The sequence below is a fragment of the Camelina sativa genome, chromosome 10 (assembly GCF_030686135.1).
Source record: "Camelina sativa cultivar CO46 ecotype springtype chromosome 10, ASM3068613v1".
Classification (NCBI taxonomy): domain Eukaryota; kingdom Viridiplantae; phylum Streptophyta; class Magnoliopsida; order Brassicales; family Brassicaceae; genus Camelina; species Camelina sativa.
In genome coordinates this window covers 15373995-15401345 of record NC_141889.1, presented here as the reverse complement: position 1 = coordinate 15401345, position 27351 = coordinate 15373995, and the positions used below count along the sequence as shown (strand labels likewise).

General features: G+C 41.4%; 1 protein-coding gene and 1 non-coding gene across 2 annotated transcripts; both read left to right on the top strand.

Annotated features, from left to right (window-relative positions):
• The first annotated feature begins 1200 nt into the window (after positions 1 to 1200).
• On the top strand, positions 1201 to 1307 carry LOC147936181 (small nucleolar RNA R71). Its single transcript, XR_015569755.1, has one exon. It is a non-coding gene; the product is annotated as a small nucleolar RNA R71 (small nucleolar RNA).
• Positions 1308 to 4382: 3075 nt separating this feature from the next.
• On the top strand, positions 4383 to 7861 carry LOC147936180 (uncharacterized). The gene is made up of 8 exons (XM_087468621.1): positions 4383 to 4583; positions 4653 to 4865; positions 5108 to 5114; positions 5233 to 5381; positions 5451 to 5687; positions 5814 to 6608; positions 6935 to 7014; positions 7099 to 7861. The coding sequence occupies exons 1-8, from the start codon at positions 4383 to 4385 to the stop codon at positions 7859 to 7861; spliced, it is 2445 nt and encodes an 814-aa protein (XP_087324747.1).
• Positions 7862 to 27351: the final 19490 nt, after the last annotated feature.

Below are 27351 nucleotides of genomic sequence, written 5' to 3'. Positions count from 1 at the left end.
TTGCATGGCCATCACTTCTTTCTTCTCAATCACAGCTTCTTCCTTCAAAGCCCTCACTTCCTCTTGTTGCAAAGTCATCATTTCCTTTCTCTCAATGATTTCCCTTAGTTCCTTCAGCTTCTGTGCCTTGAAACGTCCTGGGAATGGTAGAGGCGGTTTGTAAGCAGGAGGGATGTACTTGACAGGCTCAACAGCTTCAGAATTGTCAACTCGATCGACCACTCGATCATGCACTCGGTCAAGTGCTGATTCGAGCACATGGTCGAGTGAAATGCCGGATTCAGTTTGCTTTGCACAATCTTCACTCTGGTCTTCAAGGAATGACCAATCCTCCCCAGCTTGAATTTCACTGTCCTCAGTGACTTCTTCTTCATAGACATGAATGGCCTTAGCAGTGAACTCCCTTTGGTTTTGAACAGCTTTTCCAGGGAGTTGGTTAGGCTTAGGAGCTGAAGCAGAAGTAAGGTTGCTCTCCATATACTTCACTCTAGAGTTAAGACCTTCAAACTTCATGTTGAGATCATTATACTGAGATGTTAACCGCTGGTTTAACTGAGCAAACTGCTTGGCCTCCTCAATCTTACCATTGGCTTGCCCAATCAACATTTGTTGCATCATAGCTCTTAAGTCTTGGTCCTAGCCTTGGTTAGTCTGAAAGCCTGGTGGGGGACACAATTGAGGCTGGAACACTTGATGTTGCTGCTTGGGTGCATAGTTGTTTTGTTGCTGAGGCTGTTGAGGTGGGTAGACTTGATCTTGAGGATTGGCCACATTATTACTTCTATAGGAGTGGTTGTTGTTCATAGCTTGTTTTGTTGCTCCTTGATTGTAACCTTTGAATCCTCCTTGGTTCTGCATGTAGCACAACTCAGCAAACTCCCTATCTCCATCTTGAACTGGAACCTCTTCTTCACCAATGAAATGAATGGTCTTTGTTGGCTGAGGAGAATCTTGTCAAGCTTCTCATTGACCATCTTCAAATCCTTCTTGTACTTCTCCTCTTGATCATTGGAGGTGAACCTTACTGTTCTGTCATAGTCTTCATTATAATTCTCATCTGATTGAGCAAGATTCTCTACCAATTCCCATCCTTCTTCCACATTCTTGTTGAGGAAACTTCCATTGGAGGCTGTATCAAGAAGCATTCTTATCTTAGGTAGGACTCCTCTATACAAAGTACTGAGCAAGGACTCATTGCTGAAACCATGGTGAGGACATTGAGTTTGGAAACCTTTGCATCTCTCCCATGCCTCACAAAAGGTTTCATTATTCCTTTGAGCAAAACCAGAAATCTCATTCCTCAACCAAGCAGTTCTTGCATTGGAGAAGAACTTGGCTAGAAAAGCTTTCTTGCAAGCATCCCATGTGGTTATTGCCCCATTAGGAAGAGTCTTCTCCCAGAGATGAGCTTTGTCTCCAAGGGAAAATGGGAATAACCTTAACTTGAAGCCATCTTCACTCACACCATTGATTTTAGTGAGTCCACAAATCCTGTCAAACTCATCAAGGTAGTCTAGGGGATCCTCCATTGGCAATCCATGGAATTTGTTGGCTTGAATCATAGAGATCAGTCCACAATACCAGCTCTTTGGTTTTGTGTGTGTGTTTCAATTTCCCTTATGTTGTTGTAGTATAAGAGATGTCAATCCTAAATGAGTGTTATGCAAGCAATTAGGTTATGAATATTTGTCTAAGTCAAGCAAAATATGTAGGATGTTTATCACTAACAACCTAATGATGAATGTAAAATGCAGAATGTAAAATCTTATAAAACTAGATGCTAAAAGTAAAGAGAACAGGATGATCTAAACAACAATGCAATGAAATATAAATAGAAACTATAGTAATGCAAGTAATAAACTAATGCAAGGCAAGTAATAAACAGGAAACTAAATGAATGTAACAGAAAAACAACTAAAATGAAACAGGAACTGAAACAGGACAAACACAAAGCATAAGCAAGAATTCTGGGGATGAGCTCGAGCAAGCACTCGATCGAGTGTGCGATCGAGTACAGGGTCGAGTCGGACAAATGCGAGAAACAGAGCAATGCAAACAAAACAGAACAAGACAAAAGTAAATCAAACAACGACCAAGCAACATGATTTAGACTAAGAAATCAATAGACAAGGAAGGTCTTGAGGAGGGATTTATGGGCTGGACTAATGATTAAGGTCATCTAACTTGGTCAACAAATCTCAATCAACCTGAGCTAATCTCTAGACAATGATCTCCTAGAACATGTTAATCCACTCTCATGGCAAAAACAATCAAGCTCATATATTTCTAGACTTGTTCTCACAAAGCAAAGAACTTATACAAGCAAGCATTAAGCAACAAATCATTTATGTCAAAAATCAAACAAGACATCTAATCTCTTAGCATGCCTAATGATAATCTCTAGATCTAGCCTTATCTTGCAACCTAGACATTGGTGTGATGCTAAGAAGCTTAAAATCAAACCCTACCCTCTCGGTTATAGGATCATCATAGAGTACATCTAGCCTAGAAGAAATCTATAACAATCAAGCTTGACCTAGCTAAACAAACCTCAACCACAATCCAGCCTAACCCATCCTCAAGATCCTAAGCAACTACTCACAAATGCTAAACATGATGAGCAAAGTTATAAAACCAGAAAATAATGAAACTTGCATGATTAGATAGATGAAACAGAGATCTACAATATTGAAGAAGGAATCAAACTCGAATTCTTAATATTTTGAAAGTTATGAAACCAACAATTATCAAGGAATCTCTTGTTTTCCTTCAAAATTAGATGAGAGATCTAAGAAAATAAAAGTGCAAAGAGCATAAATTCCCAAAAGGGTAAATACTAGGTTTTAGAATATCTAAAAAAAACTGGACTCCTTGGTGGCTGCAGGGTACAAAGCCCTTTTATAGAAAAAGTAGTGGAAGCCCTAAAAATGCTAAAAGACAAAATAGCTAGGCGGCTCGGTCAACTCGACCTGGTGCTCGGTCGAGTGACCGGTCGAGTTGGCTCTTCTTGTGCTCCTTCCACTCGGTCGAGTCCTTCTATGCACACGGTCGAGTGGGCGGTCGAGTGGAACTCCGGACCTTGATTCTTCACCTCTAACTCCCTTGCTTTCTTCTCTTGATAGCTTCACTCCTCTTCAGCATTGCTTCCATGCTCCTTAGGCTCCAAAATCACCTGTTTATGCAAAAAAATATGAAAATGCAATGCAACTATACTCTAATGCATCAACAATCCTAAAACCCATATGCAAATATGGTGAAACTAGATAGCAAATGATGCAAAAGATGTGAATATATTAAGGGAAAACAGGGTAAAAAATATGACATCACCTATCCCTATCTAGGTTTCCTTCCTGTGGCTCGCGTAAAAAATCACAATGTCCTACCAACCACATATCCCCTCACTGGAATACCTCATGACAACACAAGGATCATATACATGCCACAAGGGCCGCCACAAAGGCCAAACAAATGTCCTAAACAGGACCACCACCAAGGCCAAACAAATGTCCTAAACTGGACCACCACCAAGGCCAAACAAATGTCCTAAACATGACCGCCACCAAGGCCAAACAAATGTCCTCAAGAGGACTGTCACAAAGATCACTTGCCCCAAAAGACCGTCACGAAGACCACTTGTCCCGAAGGACCGTCACGAAGACCATACATCCCGAAGGACCGCCTAAACAGGCACATTGGCTAAACAGCCCGCCACAAAGGCAACACAATTGGCTAAACAGCCCCCGACAAAGGCCACTGATGAGGACATCGATAGTCAACTTCCCGTAGAACCCGTTCTGCCACTGCCCGAGGAACCCGTTCTACCACTGCCCCAGGAACCCGTTCTGCCACTGCCCGAAGAACCCGTTCTTCCATTTCCCGAAGAATCTGTTATACCATATCCTGAAGAACCCGTTCTGCCAACAATGATACTCAAACCTAGGACCACCACCAAGGCCAAACAAATGTCCTAAACTGGACCACCACCAAGGCCAAACAAATGTCCTAAACATGACCGCCACCAAGGCCAAACAAATGTCCTCAAGAGGACTGTCACAAAGATCACTTGCCCCAAAAGACCGTCACGAAGACCACTTGTCCCGAAGGACCGTCACGAAGACCATACATCCCGAAGGACCGCCTAAACAGGCACATTGGCTAAACAGCCCGCCACAAAGGCAACACAATTGGCTAAACAGCCCCCGACAAAGGCCACTGATGAGGACATCGATAGTCAACTTCCCGTAGAACCCGTTCTGCCACTGCCCGAGGAACCCGTTCTACCACTGCCCCAGGAACCCGTTCTGCCACTGCCCGAAGAACCCGTTCTTCCATTTCCCGAAGAATCTGTTATACCATATCCTGAAGAACCCGTTCTGCCAACAATGATACTCAAACCTATGACAAGGTTGGGAGCAAGAACCTTAAGGGAACAATTCAACAAGTCCATTGAAAGTCTTATTACTCTCATTGAGCTAGAAGATTCCAAAGAGAAGACTCCGAAAGCATCATTTTTGCCAATTTTACAAGGAATTACAGAACCCGTTCTTTTCATCATTTCCAAAGCAATCAATGAAGGCTGCAACGTGCATAAGAGCTATTAACTTGTAAGAGGAAATCATGAGGGTTATAATGGAGATCAATATGATTCATAGGAAGAACATCAAGATCTTACTCAACACCACAGGCCATGGAGACACTACCAACGGGGTAGAGGACGAAATGAAGGCAACATAAGAGAAGGAGACTATGATCTTAAGCTCAATCCACCAACATTTGCTGGAAAAGTTAATCCTGAAGCTTACATTGATTGGGAAAGACGTATGGAGTATATCTTTGGCTACTATAACTATTCTGAACAGAGAAAGGTATCCCTAGCTGCGGCTCAACTTACCGACAACGCCTTAACTTGTTGGGACAGAGATGTGTCTAAGAGGAGGAGGCATAGACATATACCAATCACCACTTGGGATGATATAAGGTTTCAACTAAGAAAGAGATATGTCCCAGCTTATTACCACCGGGAGCTACAAAAGAAATTCCGCTAGCTCTCACAAGGAAGCAAATCTGTTGAGGAATACTTTGAAGAATTTGAATCTCTTAAAAACAGATTGGAGGTAGAAGAGTCTGAGGAGAACCTGATGACACAGTTTCTAGATGGTCTTCATGATCGGATTGCTAGAAAGGGGGAAATACAAACATATCATGATCTGTAAGAGTTGTTGCACCTAGCAGTCCAAGCAGAACAACAAATCAAGAGGAAGACAGTTTCTACTAACCGCAGTAAGACTCCATGGACACCACCACCTCAAAAAGCTTTAGACAAAGGAAAATCTCCTAATGTTGACCAGGGATTTAAAAGACCAGCACCTGAGACATCAAAAGTAACCAAACCAGAGCGAGGTATACCTACTAATCAAAGAGCTCGTGATATTACTTGTTTTAAATGTCAGGGAAAAGGACCCTATGCAAGGGAGTTCCCAAACCAGCGAGTAATGATCCTTAAAGCCAATGGTGAGTATGAATCACAAGATGAGGAAGAAGAACGTGATGAATCTGAGGAGGATATTGTGGACTATCCAGAGATGGGAGAGCTTCTAGTCATAAGGAGGGCTCTTAGCACTCTTTTTGATCCTGAAACAATTCAAAGAGAAAATATCTTCCACTTTCGCTGCTCCATAAGCTCCAAGGTATGTAGCTTAATCATTGATAGTGGTTCATGTACTAATGTAGCCAGCAAGTATTTGGTTGATAAGCTAGGTCTCCAAAAGACAAAGCATCCCCATCCATATCGACTTAAGTGAATCAATGATGAGGCTGAACTAAGGATCTCCGAGCAAGTCACCATACCATTCACCATAGGCAAATATTCAGATCAAGTTGTGTGTGATGTGGTTCCTATGAAAGCTGGACACCTTCTTCTAGGACGACCATGGCAATTTGGTAAGGAGACTTTACACAATGGTCGAACCAATTACTACACTTTCTCACACAACAACAAGAAGCATACTCTAGCTCCACTTACCCCTCAAGAAGTGCATGAAATGCAACAGACCATGTCAAAGGGAGCTAAGTCAAACAAAACCAATCTTTACATAACACCATCCACTGTTTTGAAATCAATTAATTCACAGGACAAGGTGCTACTAATGATCTTTGAGGAAGGTTTGTTTTTAGGTCAAGAAGAGAAAGACTTACCACCAGAAGTGCTTGAACTATTAGAAAGGTTTAAAGAGGTCTCTCCTGAGGAGATACCACCTGGACTACCGCCTATCATAGGAATCGAACATCAAATTGATCTAGTTCTGGGAGCACCACTGCCTAATAGACCAGCCTACCGAGTAAACCCCGAAGAAGCAAAAGAGCTGGAAAAGCAACTTCGTGATCTAATGTCAAAGGGCTACATTCGTGAAAGCCTAAGCCGTTGTGCTGTACCGGTTCTTCTAGTGCCTAAGAAAGATGTAACTTGGAGAATGTGTGTAGACTGCAAAGCAATCAACAATATCACTGTCAAATATAGACATCCCATTCCAAGGCTTGATGACATGCTAGATGAGCTTAATGGAGCTACTGTCTTTTCTAAAATTGATCTAAGGAGTGGTTACCATCAAGTGAAAATGAAAGAAGGTGATGAATGGAAAACAACTTTCAAGACAAAACAAATATTATATGAGTGGTTAGTCATGCCATTTGGACTCACCAACGCCCCATGCACCTTCATGAGGTTAATGAATCGGGTCTTAAGGGATTACATCTGTAAGTTTGTGGTTGTTTATTATGATGATATCTTGATTTATAGCACAAGTCTTGCAGATCACGTAAAGCATCTTGAAATGGTGATAAAAGCGCTTAAGGCTGAACATCTCTATGCTAATCTTAAGAAATGCACGTTTTGCACTGATCAAGTTGTGTTTATAGGATTTGTTGTTTGTCACAGGGACTAAAGGTCGATGAGGAAAAGATCAAGGCTATACAAGACTGGCCAACTCCAGTGAGGAAAACCAGTAGCATACTTCAGTGAGAAACTCAGCGTATGGTAAAGAGCTCTATGCTTTGGTAACGAGCTCTATGCTTTGGTAAAGAGCTCTATGCTTTGGTAAGATCTCTAGAAACTTGGCAACGTTATTTGCTATCAAAAGAGTTTGTTATTCATACAGATCATGAGACACTCAAGCACCTAGGAGGACAAACTACACTTAAGAAGAGGCACGCAAGGTGGCTTGAATTTGTGGAGACATTCCCATATGTGATTAAGTACAAGAAGGGCAAAGAGAACATTGTAGCTGATGATTTATCAAGGACACATGCGTTGATCACTACAATGGAGGCCAAGGTCATGGGATTTGATCATATTAAAGGTCTATGTGAAGAAGATCCAGATTTCAAAGAAGCCTTTAAGGAAACAAACAAAGTCGCTTATGGGTCATACTACCACCATGATGGATTTCTCTTCAAGGACAAAAGGTTGTGCATTCCTCAAGGATCCATGAGAGAGCTGCTAATAGGAGAAGCACATGGAGGAGGAATTATGGGACATTTTGGGCGAGACAAAACTCTTATGGGTAAGAATCTCCGAAACTGGTTATCTTGTTTACCTTATATTGAATTTGTTTATAATCATGCTAAGCATTCTGGTACCAAATTCTCTCCATTTAAAGTTGTCTATGGTTTTAATCCTCTAACCCCATTAGACATCACACATCTGTCCCAAGCTGTTTATTCTAGCGCAGATGGAGTCACCAAAGCTGATTTTGTGAAGAAACTCCACCAAAAGGTTAAAGAGAATCTTGAGAAGAAAAGCGCAAAGAACGAAGAGCATGCGGATAAGCAACTCAAGGAGCTGACGTTTGAACCTGGAGATTAGGTCTCGTTACACATGAGAAAAGAGAGATTTCCCAAGGAGGGGAAGTCCAAGCTGTCACCAAGAGGAGAAGGAAAATTTCGGGTCTTACAGAAAATCAATGACAATGCCTACAAAATTGAGCTACCAGGTGAGTTGAACATTTCTCCTACCTTTAATGTTGCTGATTTATCTCCTTTCCATGCAGATGAAATAGTTCTGCATACAGAACTTTCTCAAGAGGGAGCCAATGATGAGGACATCGATAGTCAACTTCACGAAGAACCCGTTCTGCCACTGCCCGAAGAACCCGTTCTTCCATTTCCTAAAGAACCCGTTCTACCATTTCCTGAAGAACCCGTTCTGCCAACAATGATACACAAACCTATGACAAGGTTGGGAGCAAGAACCTTAAGGGAACAATTCAACAAGTCCATTGAAAGTCTTATTACTCTCATTGAGCTAGAAGATTCCAAAGAGAAGACTCCGAAAGCATCATTTTTGCCAGTTTTACAAGGAATTAAAGAACCCGTTCTTTTCATCATTTCCGAAGCAATCAATGAAGGGCTGGAGCGTGCATAAGAGCTATTACCAAGGTAAGTTTTGAATTCAAATAATAAATAATGTTTCTTTTCTGGTTCGTTGGGTCTTTATGAGTCTTTTATATATTTAGCTCCTAAAATCGAGTATGTTATTTTTGCAAGTTTAGTCCTTTTATTTGTAATAAATTTCGACCCTAGAAGGTCCTTCGCTGCTGGATTGTTATATAAGGTCCCTTCTCAGCATTGTCACTAAGTTTTTATGAAATAAAATTAGAGTTTTCTTAGGTTTTCTTCTGAGATAGAAGCAACCACCCTTTTCTCCTTATTCTTGTGTGTGATTCCTTGAAGACTTATGTGTGTGGTTTTTCACTTCAAATCTTTTACCTTAAAAAGACCACACAACTGCTGAAAGTGCACAGCTAATCGGTAGTAGTATTTAAGGATCGATCCCACAGAGAGAGCGTTGTTGTTCAACGGAATCCGACGGAGGTAAGTAAGGCTAGGACTCAATAAAAATAGGGTTTTGGTTGTCACGGTTGTAGCAAGCAAATAAATGTAAATAAATGTAAAGCAAGTAAAAATAATAAAACAAGCGTTGGGCATCAAGGGGAATCGCAGGGGTTCAATGATCTATCTATCTAGGAAAGTTTAGGGTTAGTTTTTTTTATCTAAAACTCGGACTACGAAACACTAATGAACCGTAAACTTAAAGTTCTCAAGCTAACCGTCTAAGATAATTACAATTCGTTACTCAACTGTTGCAGGCAACGACGCATAGATCAAAGCATTTAAAACAGGTTCGATTATAATCCGTGGAATTCCGTAGGTAAGGGGTATGTGCTTCCTATGTCTCCCCACACATCTAAGATAGGTCAAGCACACATGCAAGCTTTTGGCAAAGCACACACACTTTAGATCATAGCTAGTTCATGAGGCTAAATTAAAGCATTAAGTAAACACTTAGAATTAAAGCATAGAATAAACAGATTTAAATCTAACAAACCCTAAAAATTGCCACCTAAACTAAGATCATCTCCCCCTTTGATTTATCCCTAGCATGTTTAAGGGAATCATCAAAGCAAGGTTTAAACAATTCAAAAACATAAAAGAATAAATAGAGAAAAGGGTTTTAGATATTACTTCAATGATTGTCAAACAAAGTTGTAGGATCTTCTCCATTAGCAACAAAGTACAAAGCAAATAAAATAGAAGGAGTTGGTGGATCTCAAAACTTCAAAGAGAGGGACGAGGGCGAGGTCTGGACGTCGGCTGCTCGTCTGGTCGTGTCTCTTGGCTGCTCCAATGATTGCACACTCAAAACCCTAGGGCTTAGAAGCGTATTTATAAGGTTCTGTCTAGGTTTAGGGTTTTGTAAGGGTAGAAACGTCTTCTCTTGTTAAGTGCATGGCAAGGGGCGGCGTAGGAAGCTTCTAGAACGGTGGTGAAGACTTGGACTAGGCCGCCGTGGTGGTAGCTGGTCAGGCTTTCAATAAAAAGCCCATTGGCTTGATGGTTCTCCTTACGTCGGTTTAAGGTATGTCTCGGTAAATTGGGCATAACTTCCTAATGGTTGGATGGATTGACTTGATTCCACAAAGAGGAGAAAGATGACTCTCTCAGATTTCCAAAGACTCCAAGTACGTCGAAATTTGAGTTCTGGAAGTTCTTCAAATGTTGCTTGTACTATAAAGCTCTGAAACTTTCCTAAAACGTATTTTTCTTGCCTTTTGGTCCTTTTTGCTATAAAACCTGTACAACCTTCTTGAAACCTAAAATACTTGATAATGAAAATTAAAGCCTTGAAATCATATCAAACTCTTCCTAAATGCATACTAAAACTATAGCTAAAATGGGTAAAATAATGATGTTATCAACTCCCCGAGGCTTAGTCTTTGCTTGTCCTCAAGCAAATAATCAAACTAAATCATGGAAAAGAGGTTTTGAAAATACTGGGAATTCACATATCTTTGGGGATACTGTCTTTGCACTCTTCATCGCCTTGACATTAGGAACTTCCATTTGTAATCCACCATGAGAGTCATCAACTCTCCTTGATCCGACAATTCTTTAGAGTTTCCAGAATCTCCATTGTCATCTCTTTACATAAATTAAGCAATAATAAAAGTGAAATATTACCAAGGAAAATCGATCAATGGCTTGCAGACTCTCTTCAAGCCTAGACTTTCTTCATATGATTCCTTTCCTCTGCCTTTTCTAACTTCTCTTTTTTTTTTTCTTTTTTTTTTAAAAATCAAAGGTGTAGGCGAATACTGGGTCATCGGTAATTTACCTACCCCTCGCTTCCAAGCTTCGTGTGATCATTTGACTCAAGAGTAGAATAATGAGGTCACATGTAATTTACCTACCTCTCTAAACTGATCAAAATCATCTCATCTTTTATTCTCTCTCTCTTTTTTTTCCTTTTTTTTTCTTTTTTTTAATAGTATTGAAGGGAAGAGAGAGAGGAACATACTCTTGACGAAGTGCAATGTCTTGTGTGGCTTGAATGTAGATATCTAGTCCAATGTATACCAATTCCCAGGGCTTGATAATTAAGTCCGGTTTAGGTCCTATAAAAGTTAGAGACAACATTAGATCATATGAATATCCATCGAATAGGGACTTGGGGGATTGTTGAGTCAGCTCACAGTCTTTCCAAACTTTGGTTCTGTTGTCAAGCATAATCAAGAGTCATAAGAGTGTTAATCCAAATCAAATAAACCATTAGAATAATATCATAATCACCTACTAGTTTTGACTCAATAAAAAAAAATGTGACTCGATAAAATGTCAAAATTATTGATGTAAAAAGTGGAAAAAGGTCTCAAGTCAACAAAATAGAAAGTAGCATTAGTATAGGATGGAACATCCTTCCCCCCAGACTTAAATCACACCGTCCTCGGTGGGAAAAAAGAAAGAGATGAGAATTAAAAATCATAAGGAAAAGTGTAGGGTTTAAGAACAATGTCACCTTGATGGGATGATGTTGTGTCGACTCTAAAACATTTTATGGTTGCCCAAAAAATTGTCTAGAGGTCGGATGTGGAATGAAAATGTGGTGACTAACCATTTGTAACTTCCTTTGGTTGCTTGACATCGAGTTTGAACTAGGCTAAGTTCAATCGAATTCTGTTTGAAATATCTCTAAATGCATCCTCCTTGAAACAGAAACCTAAAACCATCAATAAAAATGAGAAAATAAAAATAACAAATGCATACCTAAGTAAAAGAATGGTGATGGTTGGTGGTGAGGATGGTGGTGGTGAGGATTTGTCTCGCGGTACACGGGTGAATGGTCGCGGACAGCAGCAGCATGTATGGTGGTGGTACGCGGTACACTAGAGACGGTACGCGGTACACTAGAGACGGTTGAGGTACATGGTACAGGACATGGCATCGGCTATGGCTGGTATGGCTAGTGGGGATTCTTAGCATCGATCACATGAGGATTGTGATTGATCCGTTGCCTTCGGTTTGCTTCGGCACATTGAACATGGCCGGTCAGTAAGTTGTGCTTGCCACTAGACATAGTTGTGCATTGCTAATCCATGGGTACTTCTTCTTCCTTCTTTTTTTTTTTTTGGTTTTTCTCTTTTCTATTTTTTTGTGTTTTTTTTTTATAAAAACCTGAAACTAAAATGCAAAAATATCAATAGTAAAAGAAAATAAATCCTAAAAATAAATACTTACTAGCTTGGGTTGCCTCCCAAGAAGCGCACTTGTTTAACGTCGTTGGCTCGACTTTGGCTTGCCTTCTCAAGCAGGGTGAGGAGAGTGGGTTGTCCTTAGACAAGCTCTCTTGGATCTTCCTCCAATATAGGCACCAGGTGGCTCCTTAAGTTCATCTTCTTCTTCACTACACCTCCGAGTTGTTTCCGCAAAACCATTTGCGGTTGTCAGCTCCGCTTCTCCCTTTCCTAGACCTTCTAGGTCTCGTGGTGGTGGAGCATAGGGTGTGGTAGTAGCAAAACAAACCTTTGTGAGGTTTACTCCTTCTTCTTCTCGAGAGTGCTTAAGTGAGTTGTGATTGAAACCTTCGGTTTCCATGGAAATTTGTAGCTTGTTTCCCACGGTTTCTTCTTCAAGTTCTTCTATGACTTCTAGGGTCTCTCCTTCGTCGTGATCTTGTAAAGGAGGAATAGGGTTACCTTGTGGTTTGTTCTCCACGAAATTCTCTTGTCTTGAAGTAAAAGAAAATTTTCCTTTTCCTAAAAGGAATTTAGAATGTTTTCCTTTTTCGAATAGGGTTTCCTTTTCCTCCTCTTCTTCCTCATCAGATCGAGCTCCTTCCTTCTTGTGTCCAGCAACACATGAGGTTAGATCCTCGATCTTATCAGCAAGATCTTGGTTCTTCTCCTTTTGTTCAGCTTCAATCTCCTTATGGCTCTCCTTCGTGAATGCAAACTTTTAGGACATAGCTTCTCTAAAACGTTTTTGTTCAAAATCGAGACCAAACATCTTCCTCTCAGCTTCATATGCTCGGTTCTCAAGATTCTCCACACGCCTCCTTGTGTCTAATTCCTTGTTGAATAAAACTTTATACTTGGACTCATGGTCCCTTTCTAAGTCCGAAACTTCATTGCCCAAGTCTCTAATATTGATAGCATTATCTTAGGCACTCTTGAGATGTTTCTCTTGTTCTTCTTCAATACAATGGAGTCTTCTCACCCTGGCTTCAGCATCCTTAGATCTTTGATCCTCTATGCTTCTAACTCTAACAGCAATGTCATCGATTTTTCTTGAAAGATTGGAATCGATTTTGTCAAGCTTCTCATGCAGCATATTCATAGTCTCATCTTGAAGATCAGCTAATTGACTTATTAGGTCCAACATCTTCTCTTCTTCAGCACTTTGTTGGGTAGACATATCAAAATTGTCTTGATAGGCTTGGTGAGGGAATCAAATTAAATAGGGCTCTCGGCGTGGATAGGGGCGGTTTAAATTGGTATCAGGCCTCCTTGGATAAGGCTTTTGAAAACGACTTGGCCGGTGACTTGGGACAGGTTCCCAATCTTCATAAACTTCATAAGGTGCTGGAGATGGTCGAGTTCTAGGGTTACCTCGGTAGAAAGCTTCCTCTTGATGTTGGAGTTGTCAAAAATTGTGGTTTTCAGTGACTTCTTCATTAGGGAACTGATATGTCATGCAACAGTAAAAGTCTTCGAGCTCTTCTTCTCCATCTTCTTTAGTGGATGATAGATCATAGGACTCATCATTCTCTCTTGGCAAATCTTCATAAGGGTTCTTCTTAGCTTTTTCTTCAAAGTAAGCTTCTCCTTCATCGGTTTGATATTACTTATCTAGTCCACTCCTTGGACTTGTTAGGATCGGTTGGATACTCATATGAGGCTCCATGTTCTTCTTCAGCATCAGTAGGTTGATATAATTGATCTTCACTTCAATTATTGCATTCACCGGATTTGTTGAATAAGGCTTCTATTTTCCACTCTAGGCGGCTCTCGATGGTGTCAATGGTGTAACCCATATTGATAATCTTCGTTCGGTCATCACCAATATACTCCGTGTTGTTTAAGACTTGATTATTGACAGCATTGATTTGTTCCTCCAAGCGTGTAACGTCCTTGGTGATAGTCTCGAGTTTGGCTCCAAACTCAATGCTCATCTTGTCCAACTTAGCATTTAGAACTCTATCAGCCTCCTCTTGACTTGATATAAGTTCATCCATCATCTTCATGAGCTTGTCTTCATTGTAAGAGCTCCTTGAAGTGATTGGTTTTCGATTGTAATAGAAAAAGTTTTCATATACATCGACATTCATAACTTCTTGCGGATCAAGGTGATGGTCTGTTACAAAGCATGGCACGTCCGTGTAAGAATGGTCAGCTCCGCAGTAAGCTGGTCCAAGTGGTGCTCGGCTTCCAGATGGTCGAGTGAAAGCACTGCGACAAGGTTGCCTAAGTGATGGTACAATGCTTGATCAAGAGCGACCAATGCTTGTACCTTGCAGCGAGTGGGCTCGCGGACCGGATGAGTCTCCGTCCGTGGCTCGGTAATGTGACATGAGCTCGGCTATTGTGAGATTCTCAAAATCTCCTGGGAGAGCCTCGAGGTTCATCCTCAAGGTCTCCTGAAACAATGAAAAACACGAAGAAAAATTAAAAGCAAGGTGTCCTAGACGTTACTCTAGTTCCTAGACTCTTGTAAACAACAATCTCTCCCCGGCAACGGCGCCAAAAAGCTTTGATGTGTGTGGTTTTTCACTTCAAATCTCTTACCTTAAAAAGACCACACAACTGCTGAAAGTGCACAGCTAATCGGTAGTAGTATTTAAGGATCGATCCCACAAAGAGAGCGTTGTTGTTCAACGAAATCCAACGGAGGTAAGTAAGGCTAGGACTCAATAAAAATAGGGTTTTGGTTGTCACGGTTGTAGCAAGCAAATAAATGTAAATAAAAGCAAGTAAAAATAATAAAGCAAGCGTTGGGCATCAAGGGGAATCACATGGGTTCAATGATCTATCTATCTAGGAAAGTTTAGGGTTAGTTTGTTTATCTAAAAGTCGGACTACGAAACACTAATGAACCGTTAACTTAAAGTTCTCAAGCTAACCGTCTAAGATCACTACAATTCGTTACTCAACTGTCGCAGGCAACAACACATAGATCAAAGCATTTAAAACAGGTTCGATTATGATACGTGGAATTCTATAGGTAAGGGGTATGTGCTTCCTATGTCTCCCCACACATCTAAGGAAGGTCAAGCACACATGAAAGCTTTTGGCAAAGCTCACACACTTTAGATCATAGTTAGTTCATGAGGCTAACTTAAAGCATTAAGTAAAGACTTAGAATTAAAGCATAGAATAAACAGATTTAAATCTAACAAACCCTAAAAATTGCCACCTAAACTAAGATCATCTATCCCCTTTGATTTATCCCATTAAACCCAACTAGAAAAGTACTCTAGCATGTTTAAGGGAATCATCAAAGCAAGGTTTAAACAATTCATAAACATAAAAGAATAAATAGAGAAAAGCGTTTTAGATATTACTTCAATGATTGTCAAACAAAGTTGTAGTATCTTCTCCCTTAGAAACAAAGTACAAAGCAAATAAAATAGAAGGAGTTGGTGGATCCCAAAGCTTCAAAGAGAGGGACGAGGGAGAGGTCTGGACGTCGGCTGCTCCTCTGGTCGTGTCTCTTGGCTGCTCCAATGATTGCACACTCAAAACCCTAGGGCTTAGAAGAGTATTTATAAGGTTCTGTCTAGATTTAGGGTTTTGTAAGGGTAGAAACGTCTTCTCTTGTTAAGTGCATGGCAAGGGGCGGCGTAGGAAGCTTCTAGAATGGTGGTGAAGACTTGTACTGGGCCGCCGTGGTGGTAGCTGGTCAGGCCTTCAATAAAAATCCCATTGGCTTGAGGGTTCTCCTTACGTCGGTTTAAGGTACGTCTCGGTAAATCGGGCATAACTTCCGGATGGTCAGATGGATTGACTTGATTCCACAAGGAGGAGAAAGATGACTCTCTCAGCTTTCCACAGACTCCAAGTACGACGAAATGTGAGTTCTGGAAGTTCTTCAAACGTTGCCCGTACTATAAAGCTCTGATACTTTTCTAAAACGTATTTTCCTTGCCTTTTGGTCCTTTTTGGTATAAAACCTGTAAAACCTTCTTGAAACCTAAAATACTTGATAATGGACATTAAAGCCTTGAAATCATATCAAAATCTTCCTAAATGCATATTAAAACTATATCTAAAATGGGTAAAATAATGATGTTATCAAAGACTGATATTTGACTTATCATAGATCTTTTCACAGATCTGTGTGGCGTCCTTCACTCCAGCCATCTATCTCTTCATCTTCCACTGCTACCGAATATACAGAACAGTGTTTTCAACCATTTGTCAATTCATTTTCTCTTCGCTGTGTTCCATCTATCATCCAACGAATAGGCATAACAGTGCTATCAACAATTTGCTTATTTCCATCTATCCACGTGGGTTCCCTCACCAGGTTCCTATATCAGCCACACAATTGACTAAAGAGCCCGCCACAAAGGCCACACAATGGCTAAACAGCCCGCCACAAAGGCCACACAATGTCTTAAAAGACCACCACACACGGGCACAATGACTCAAAAGTCCGCCACGAAGGCCACACAAGCCCCTCCAAGGCTCACCACCACTAAAAATGGACAAATTCTAAGTCACATAAAACTTTCCATTTTTAGAACTATTCACTTTTGGAAACTTTCCTCTTTTAGAAACTTCTATTTCAGGAAACTTTTCCCCTTTAACCACACTTCACGGAAATTTCGTACTCCAAACACCACCTCATCTCGTTACTTAGTCGCACAACCAACCACCCCTAAGCGACCAAGTAAACAAGAGAGATAGGTTGGAATACTCCATTCCCGCTCCAGCTTTAGACTATAGCTAGGACTAGGCTAGACAAGCTCAAGTCGTGGCCTGCTTCTCATACCACTTCTTCAATCTTGCCTTCATCCTTGCCTCTGGATCCCATGTCTGCTCCTCAACACCATCACTGTCCCAAAGGACTCTCATCAAAGGAACCTTCTTCTTCTAAAGTTCCTTGATCCTCCTCTCGGGAACCCTCAATGGTCGCGCCTCCAAAGTCATGTTAGGCTGAAGATCCTCATGAATCTTAGCCAACAACTTATCATCCTCACAGAGAAACTTCCACAACATAGACACATGAAAAACCTTGTGGAACGCATGCATAACCTCAGGCAACTCCAGCCTATATGCTACTGGTCCCACCCACTCCAACACTCTGAACGGACCCATATACCTCAGACTCAACTTAGTCTTTGTCAATGACCTGTTCGGACCCTGCAACATGGCCATCTTGAGGTATACTCTGTCTCCTACCTGAAACTTAAGATCTCTCGTCCTCCTATCGGCATAACTCCTCTGCCGATCCTGAGCTTCCTTCATGTTCAGCTTGAGAACCGAATCTTCTCTGAGGTCTCCTGAACAAAACTAACACCATACATGCTCCTCTCCCCCCACCTAAGTCCAGCATAACGGTGTGCGACATGGCCTCCCATACAAAGCCTCATAAGGAGCCATCTCAATACTCGCCTGATAGTTGTTGTTTTAAGCAAACTCTACCAGGTTCAGGTGATCTGCCCAATGGCCACCCCAATCCAACACACACATCCTCAGCAAATCCTCCAACGTCTGGACCGTCCTCTCTGACTGTCCATCTGTTTGGGGATGATAAGTTGTACTCATATGCACCTTAGTGCCCATCTCTACCTAAAATGCCCTCCTGAACACCGAAGTGAACTTAGAATCCCTATCAGACACAATACTCGCTAGCACCCCAAACAACCTGACTATCTCCCTCACATACTTCTTAGTCAAGATCGCTGCTCCATCTGTCTTCTTAATGGCCAGAAAATGTGCAGATTTAGTCAACCGGTCCACAATGACCCAAATAACATCAAAGGTCCGAGACACTGGCAATCCTACCACAAAATCAATAGTAATCATATCCCACTTCCACTCGGGAATGGGTAGAGTCTTCAGTAACCCGCCTGGAACATGATTCTCAACATTCACTAGCTGGCAAACATCGCACCTCGCGACCCAACTAGCTACATCCTTCTTTATCCCGACCTAGTAATAGTATCTCTTGAGATCACGGTACATCTTAGTCGTTCTTGGATCAATAGAGAACTTGATCGCATGAGCCTCCCTCAGAATCTCCTGTCTCAGCTCCTCATCCTTGGGCACACAAATCCACCCATGCACCAAAATAATACCATTAGCTGAAACCTGATACTCATAATCAACATCCTTTGCGGCATTCACCAGCCACAAATCTTTCTCTTGTGCCAACCACACTCTAATCCGAAGATCTGCTTTATCAACCGCCTCCAAACCCAACGACTCCTCAGACACTGCATACAACCTCAACGCATTGATCTCTCCTATCAATCTCATAAACGTTGCTGGCGCGTTAGTCAAACCAAACAACATCACCACAAACTAATAATGCCCATACCTTGTCCTGAATGCAGTCTTCCTCACATCTGCTTCATCTATCGGAATATGATGACAACCCAACGCCATATCTATCTTGGAGAACCAAATAACACCTCTCAACTGATTCAAAAACTCATCGATCCTGGGAATAGGGTACTTGTTCTTCATAGTGACCCGGTTCAAACCTCTGTAATCAATGCACAAGCGGAAACTCACATCCTTCTTCTTAACGAATAACATCGGCGCTCCACACTATGAAACACTAGGACGAATGAATCCGTTACTCAACAGATCCTCCAACTGCTTCTTCAGCTCTGCCCATCTCTGCTGGAGCCATCCTGTAAGGAGTCTTGGGTAACGGTGTCGTTCCTGGTTCCAGTTCAATCGTGAAAGGATCAGACCAAGATGGTGGTAACCTCTGCAACGACTGGAACACGTCCTCAAACTCCTCAACAACCTTAATACCTTTAACCGTAGACTACCCTACTAACTCTGATATCAATCTGGTAACCAAATAAGCCTCACGGTCCTTCTCGATCATCTTCCCAGCCTGCATGGCCGAGATCACGAGACTCCCCGAAATCAAACTAATCCCCTGAAAAACCATTTTCCCTCCTGGACGCTCAAACTCCACTCTACCCCGATAACAATCCAAATGTACCATATGCCGATGTAACCAATCCATTCCGAGAATAACATCATACAGCTCCACTGGACTGATAAGCAAATCAGCTGGCCATGACTGTCCCGTGATCTGAATATCAACTACCCTAGCTCTTCCAATGACCTTCGAAAACTTGCATCGCGCAACTCTGACAACTCCTGTACGCTCCCCAGAATCTCCACTGATATCAGCACTCGCTGCACACTCCGGAGTAATGAAGCTATGAGTAGCTCCAGAATCAAACATAACATGGAACTTAAACCCGCCCACCAACAAGGTCCCTACACATACCTCATGTGTTGAGAACCTAACACTTTATCACAGACAAAACATAAAATCCAAACCTACTGAAATTCACAAAGTTTAAATACCAGAAATTATACATGTGATCGCCCCAGCACTGGTTCCACCAGTCTCAACCGTCGTGTAAACCCGTGGCGCCTGCTCAATCCGTGCTACCTCCTGCACTCCAGGCTGCACCACATGTTGCACCGCTGGCACTGCCATCTGCAGCAACTTAGGACACTTGGGCTTGATGTGCCTAGTCTCCCTGCAATGATAGCATACACGAACCGCTGCTGTCGCATCACTCCTCTGGGGACAGCTAGCTACCTTGTGATCCATGCTCCCACAACCAAAGAATCCTGCACCACTCGGCCTCTATGTATCCTTCCACTTCCTCTTGGTTCCCTATGCAGGCTTGTCGCCCTTGCTAGAACCTCCCTAATGTTGAGCCTTCCTACGCTGCATCTCTGGACTAACCGCCCGGATATCCTCCTCAATATTTGCTGCAATCTCAACCAACTCTGCGCGCGTAGCATTACATTATCCTCTACAATGGACCCTCCAGTCATCACGAAGAGCCCTCATAAACCTCGTGATCTGAGACTCCAGCTCCCGCACTGACCGTGTCCCCTGAGATAACTAAACGAACTGCACCTCCAACCGAGCCAATGACTATCTCGGAAAATACTTGCGGTAGAACTCCTCCAAGAAGTCAGCCCAAGTCAGCACCCTCTGCACTCTCCTCGCAGCCTCTAATCTCCACCTAAGCATCATCAATCAAATTGTGGACCCCAATGTCCACCAAAAACTCCTCAGGACATCTCAGAGTCTGGAAGTTACGTTCCACACTCGTCCTCCATGCATCTGCTGTAGTAGGATCTGTACCACCTGGAAACCGCACTGTATCCAAGCCACGCATCTCCCTCAGCATAGATAAATAACGACCATGCGCTCCCCCATCCGCAGCCATTGACTGCCGCTCCTCCGCCACCACTTGTGGCACTACCTGAGCCTGAGCCGATACCACTGCTGGCAACCGCTCCAAAACCTGTGCTAACAAGCCCACAATATCCACTCCAGGAACTCCACCCAGTGGGACTCCCACACCCGGAACCCTAGCATCACTGGCCACTCGAGCACCAACACTGCCCCCTCCGGCCACACTCATGGAATCCTCCTGGATACCCTGCGACTCGCCAACACCCTCAGCTGTCACACTCTGGTCCACAGTATCACTAACTGCTGGGACTCTGCCCCTACCACGACCACGACCGCGTCCACAACCACGACCGCGTCCTTGACCACGACCAACAACAACATCCTCTCTAAACAACTGAACTACCATGAACATAAGGCTAAGCAAGATATTTAAACAGAACACAGAAACATAAACTCACCGTGGAATCACACAGTAGGCTCGAAGAGGATGTTCTAGGACTCCATGCCAGACACAATTGACTAACTCACATAATCAATCAAAGCATGCAAATCCCAAACATCAACATCACAAAGCCTAGTGAACCCAAACCTAGAACCATAGGGGCTCTGATACTAACTGAAACGACTCGACCAATTTTTTTATAAATAAATAATAATAATAATAATATATACTCCACAGCTAGTGGTCCCATACCCACTAGCCACCTAACCACAAACACACAACAACGGGTAACATAACCAATATCAATAAACCAATATTCAAGTATAACAATTCCAATAACCAAACATCAGGAAAACATAGAACCAACAACCTAGAAATGTTCTACTGACCAAGTCTAACAACCTAGCAATGCCAGACAACAACCAATCGAATCTCAAGAACATCCTCCTCTTCATTGCCTTGATTCCACGATCACACTTTGCCTTTACCTGCACCACAAACACAAATTGAGATGCATGAGTATTTGATAAACACTCAGTGACGCAACCCTCCCATCTATTGGGCTACACACACAAGCAATAAGATCTCTACATGTCACAATAATCAAACAATATAAACAAACCAGGCAATATACAAAGCAACACGTCATTGTCGTAACTGAAGAAGGGGGTCGACCGACACCAGATGGTGTCGATCGACACTAGCACGTGCCCGACAAACTCAAAACCCTAGTGGTGTCGACCGACACCTCCAAATGGTGTCGATCGACACAGCCAAAGTTATCGAGCCGTCCTCGCGTTGGTGTCAACCAACACCCCAACTGGTGTCGATTGACACTGATGCCTAGCATCGATTTCCTTTGATCAGAAACTCCGAAAACTCGCCTCCACGCATCCTCAGAAGCAACCTAGACATAGCAGCCACGAAAAACCATAGAGAACTCAAAGGAAACAATCACATAAGCACCAAATCACCGAAATACTAGAGATCTTAGCTTAGATAAGCCATGGTCATGCACTCACCTCTCTACAGGAAGATTCTGACAAATAGAAACGAACCCAACCCTCCTAGCAAACTTCTAGCACCTTCCTAGCCTCTGATCTCCCAAGAATCGCCAAGAAATCTCACCAATCTTCCCAAAAACTCAAGAACACAGTTTCTCTCTTTTTCTCTCTGTCAAAACGGCGAAACACAACCAAAAACACGACCTAGGTCATCCTCTCAATTATATATCCCGGTTCAATGGTTTCCTTAAACAAAACCAAACCAAATCGACCACTAAATCAATCTGGTCAAACTAGAAATATCGGTGTCAATCGACACTACCATTGGTAAAAATGGACACCCATCCCCAAAACACACATTTTGGTTTACGGATGTTACAATTGTATATTCAACAATAGCAATTTTACTTTGCTATTAACTGTGACACCCAATTTTGTAGAAATTACAATTTACCGGGGTGTTTTTTTTTATTTTTGAATAATTTGACAAATTAAAAGAGAAAAAGCTCTAGTTTTGTTATATTTATATAATACAATGATACAAAATATTATTACAACGTAAAAATACATAATCAAATGATAATTTCAAACAACTCTTGTATCTAGACGAGTTGAGAGTAGTTGATATTTTTAAAATAAGATTAGGTTTGCTTTAGTATTCTATAAGATTTGGTTTGTTTTTATGTATATTTTATGAAAGATTTTTTTTCGAAAGCTGAAACTGACTTATTTTGTGGTGGTGAATGAATGATGTATGGAATGATGATGTATGGAATGAATAGAAGTCAGGGTGTTTCAATTCCCCTTATGCAATTGTAGTATAAGAGGTGTCAATCCAATCTGAGTGTTTGTAAACAATCAAGATGTGCATATGAGTCTAAGTCAAGCCAATTGTAAAGATTGTTTGTCACTAACAATCCTATAATGAGATATGAAACGCAGAAAGTAAAAACAAATAGAACAAGATACTAAATGCAAACAGAACAGACAAATTAAAGCTATAATGAAACTAGAACAGAAGTAGACACTATGCTGATGAACTAATGCAAGACAAGTAATGAACAGAAAACTAAGTGAATGCAATGGAAATGAAACAGGAATGAAACAAGACAATCACAAATCATAAACACAAGTTCTGGGGATGAACTCGAGCAGCACTCGACCGAGTGTAGGTCGAGTACAAGGTCGAGCTAGACTAAACGTGAAAACAGAGCAACACAAGAAAAACAGAGCAATGCAAAAACGAATCAAACAACAAGCAAGCAATGATATTTAGACTAAGATATTAATAAACAAAGAAGGCCTTGAGGAGGGATTCATGGGCTGAACTAATCATTGTGGTTATCTAACTTGGTCAACAAATCTCAAGAAAACTTTGAGCTGATCTCTAGACATACTATTCTAAGACATGTTTAATCCACTCTCATGGAAAGAAACAATCAAACCTATGCATTTCTAGACTTGTTTAATCCACTCTCATGTTTAATCCACTCTCATGTTCTCACAAAGTAAAGAATCTACACAAGCAGGCATTAAGCAATACATCTCAAACCAAACAAGACTTCTAACCTCTTAGCAAGCCTAATGGTAAGCTCTAGATGTAGCCTTATCTATGCTCCTTAAACATTGGTGTGATGCTAAGATGCTTGAAATCAAACCCTACCTTCTCAATCAGCATTAAGAACATCTAGCCTAGAAGAGATCTACAACAATCAAGCTTGACCAAATCAAATAAACCACAAGATCAACCCAGCCTAACCCATCCTCAAGGTCCTAAGCAAACTACTCACAAGAACACATGGTGAAATATGTCAAAAACCCAGAAAATATTGAAACTTGCACCATTAGAAAGATGAAACAGAGATCTACAATATTGATGAAGAAATAAAACTCGAAATCTTAGTATTTTGAAAGTTATGAAACAAACAAAATACAAGAATCTAGTCTTTCTTTCTTAAACAAGTACAAAATCTAAAATAAAAGAATGTGCAAAAGGAATAAATCTAAAAAAGGTAAAAACTAGGTTTTAGACTATCTAAAAAGCTGGACTCTTTGGTGGCTGCAGGTACAAGGGCCTTATATAGGAGGTGAGGTGGAAGCCCTAAAAATACAAAAAGTCAAAGCAGTCAACGGCTCGGTCAACTCGACCAGTGCTCGGTCGAGTGGCTGGTCGAGCTGGCTTCTCTCGTGCATTCTCCACTCGGTCGAGTCCTTCTCAGCACACGGTCGAGTGGTGGTCGAGTGTGCGGTCTAGTTGGACTCCGGACCTTGATTCTACAGCCTTAACTCTCTTGTTTTCTCCTCAGGATTGCTTCTCTTCTCCTCAACATTGCTTCCATGCTCCTTAAGCTCCAAAATCACCTGTTTATGCATGAAAAGATGCAAATGCAATGCAACTATACTCTAATGCATGATTAGTCCTAAAGCTACACAATAATGGCCTAAATGGATAGCAAAAGATGCAAAAGTTGTGAATAGACTAAGGGAAAACAAGGTAAAATATATGAACATCAACACCCCCAAACTTAGTCTTTGTTTGCCCTCAAGCAAATAATCAAGACAAAAGAAGGTAGGTGAGGTTTGAAAGTGGGATCTCAGCTCCCAAAGCTTGCAAATAGACTATCTAGAATCAATGTCCAAGTTACTAGTACTATGATGCAAGTTGAATGAGCTATACTTAAAGACTTTAGACAAGCATATCACAACCTTTACTGATTTGAGCCTTAGATATCCACATGCATTCAAATCAACCATTTCCTTTAACATTCATTAATCAATAACATGAATCAATTCTATGCAATGCTTAAACTCATTTGGCTTGGAAATAAAGGCTTTGAGACAATGATGGTCTCTTTTTAGAGTAGGGCTTATCAAAATCAAGGTTCTCTCATGAAAATGGATTGAGCTTTAGAAGAATGCTAAAGGTAAGAACACCTAGACACATACAAGAATAAAACCTTGTCTACCCAAAGGCTCCCAAAGTGTTTTATCCTAGCAATCTAAACCCAAATGATCCTAGTTCTACCCTTTAACTTCTTCTCTTCTTTTTCACCCTTTTCTCTTTTGGTTTTCAAGTCTTAGGAGATGTTTCTTATTTGATCTTTCTAGTGGGATGGGGGATTCTTACTTATTTGCTATGATTCTCTTTTCTTCTTATTCTTAAGACATATAAGCATTTTGCTAGACTTTCCTTTTCTTTCTTTTCTTTTCTTTAATTAGAACCCTTCTCAACATTTTTTACTTCCCATCCTTTCACTAGACTTTTACTTAAACAAATTCTCCTCTTAAAGACTCTACCCTCTTTTCTTTCTCTTTTTCCTCTTTTCTTTTCATAACAGCCAAGTCCCAAACCCAACAAGTGAATCACCTAGTCCTATCTAGTTTGAAAAATGCAAACTAGAACTACACAAGGCTTTACTCTTGTCAATTCAAACCTAACACTTTCTACCAAGCTCAATCCCAAAAATAGGCCTCACACACACAAGAATAAACATGGCTTGAAAGAAGGTTTGGTTTAGGGGTGGGGGAAACTGATTTTAATGATTCAATCAGCTACTTGGATCAACAAGAGTGGTAAAAAGGAAGAAGATGATCCAAATATGTATATGGTATCCATGAGTTTAAAGCAATGCACACATTGATAATTGAAAGTCAATATTAGGTTCTTATAAATAGGAAATGGTTTCAAATCTCAACATGCTTCAATTTAGACCAAATGCAATGTAGGAATTCAAGGCTTGGTTCAATCTTATGCTTCTAACCACTCAACCATCATCAAAGTACTATTAACTTGGGCATTGATCCTAGTCTAGTGAATAAACAAGTTAACAAGGGAATACTCATCATAGATCCCTAATGCAAATACTATACAATCCTACATGAAACATGCTAAACAAGATCCTAATGTGCAGTGCAAACTACATGAACACTCTTTTTTTATAAAGATTTTTGTAAAAATTTTCAAATTTTTAGGGTTTTTCTATGCCTTAGATGATATGCAAATACTAACATGATGATGCTAAAAATTTGAAATAAGAATCACAAAACACAATGTCAAATGCTATCTCAAACCCTCCCCCAAACTTAAATCACACAGTACATGTGTGAAAGAAATTTGATTGAGGATTCAAGATTAAAAACAAATCATAAATCACAAAACACAATATGAAATGCAATGATATCTACAAGTGAAGGTGATAGTGGTACCTTAGGGATTGTGGAAGTAGTTGTCCACATCCATCTGCATGTTGTCATAGGAGTAGTTGGGGTCTTGCTGTTGACTTGGAGGTGGAGATTGGGGCAGCTCGACGATGGGAATCGACCGGGACTCGGTCGAGTACGTGCTCGAGTAGGGGGGTCGAGCTGGACCACGAGTGTCAAAATTCTGACCTTGCTGCTGGTAGAACTGCTGGTAGAGTGCTGGATCCATGAAGTACTGGGGTGGGATGGGAGGGTAACCTGGATATCCTGGATATCCTGGATAAGCAGCTGGAGGTGGGAAGCCATAGGGTGATCTGGGCTGGAACTCGGCCGAGTGCATTGGAGGTGCTCGGTCGAGTGGGCTCGAGTGACCCGGTCGAGTACCTTGAAAATGGTTGTTCTCGGGTACTTGAGCTCCTCTTCCTCTGATTTGGCTCATACATTGAAGCCCTAGCTGGTTCCACAGGGTTCGCAACTCTAGAAAGTGCTCTAGTTGAGCTACTCCTCCTCAAAGGGCTTGATGGTGTAGGTGAAGAATTCCCACTCTTCAACTCAGCAATCTCCTTCTTTAAGCCCTTGATAGACTTAGCCATGTTGGTCACCTTCTTCTTCAGCTTATCAAACCTCTTCCCATGCCATTTGTTCCATTTTTGCAAAAGAGTTAATCTCTTGGTAGCCTCCCTCACTCCTCTACTATCTCTTGGGTTGAGCTCATAATCCTCAAAGTAAAATTGCTCCTCCCCATCAGCCATTTGCACATCTCCAGCTTCATCAACTCTAGGTTGAACTATCCCATCAAACAAATGCTCCTCAGCTGGCCAAAAGTCAATGTTGGCTCCTTCTTGAATGGTGGTGAGCTCTTGGTTAGGCAAAATCAGTTGCTTTTTCCCAAGTGTTGGAAGTTCAAAGTTGAAAATGTGATTCCCTTGATGCATCTCCTTGGCTAGGATGAGAGTAGAGGTGAGGTAGCTAGAGTCAATCCATCTTGGTGAAACCCTTTCTCCTCTAATTGGAACCTTAGCAGCTTGTAGGATTGGAGTAATGATGCCTCCAATGGTTAGTGCTCCTCTTGATCCTTTGTTCTCCAACTTGCCTACCTAACTTCTCAAGTAAATCATGTGGTCAATGAGCACCATTGCTAGGTCAGTCTCCACAGTGCTCCCAAGAATGATGGTACCATTTCTTGCTTGAAAGATGATTCCATTGAGAGCCAAATCAATCATCTTTAGCTCCCCCTCATTAATGTTTCCAGTTTCCTTCCTAGCAAAGAAGGTGTTGGCAAGAGCTTTGTGGAAGTACCTTAGGACTGGGCTCCTTATCCTTGAACTCTTGGAATTGGAGGATGAATAGAATTTGTTGTCCCCAATGGTTTCCCACACAGCATAGAGCTCTTCTCTTGGAATCATCAAACTCCTATTGCTCCCAACCTCAAAACCAAACACATTGGCTATCTTCTTCATT

Excerpts from the sequence above, each read along its gene's own strand:
- LOC147936180 (XM_087468621.1), top strand. The coding sequence starts at position 4,383 with ATGATACTCAAACCTATGACAAGGTTGGGAGCAAGAACCTTAAGGGAA. Across the intron at positions 5,382-5,450 it reads CAGCACCTGAGACATCAAAA|GGAAAAGGACCCTATGCAAG; the intron begins GTAACCAAACCA and ends TTTAAATGTCAG. Across the intron at positions 7,015-7,098 it reads AAAACCAGTAGCATACTTCA|ATCTCTAGAAACTTGGCAAC; the intron begins GTGAGAAACTCA and ends TGCTTTGGTAAG.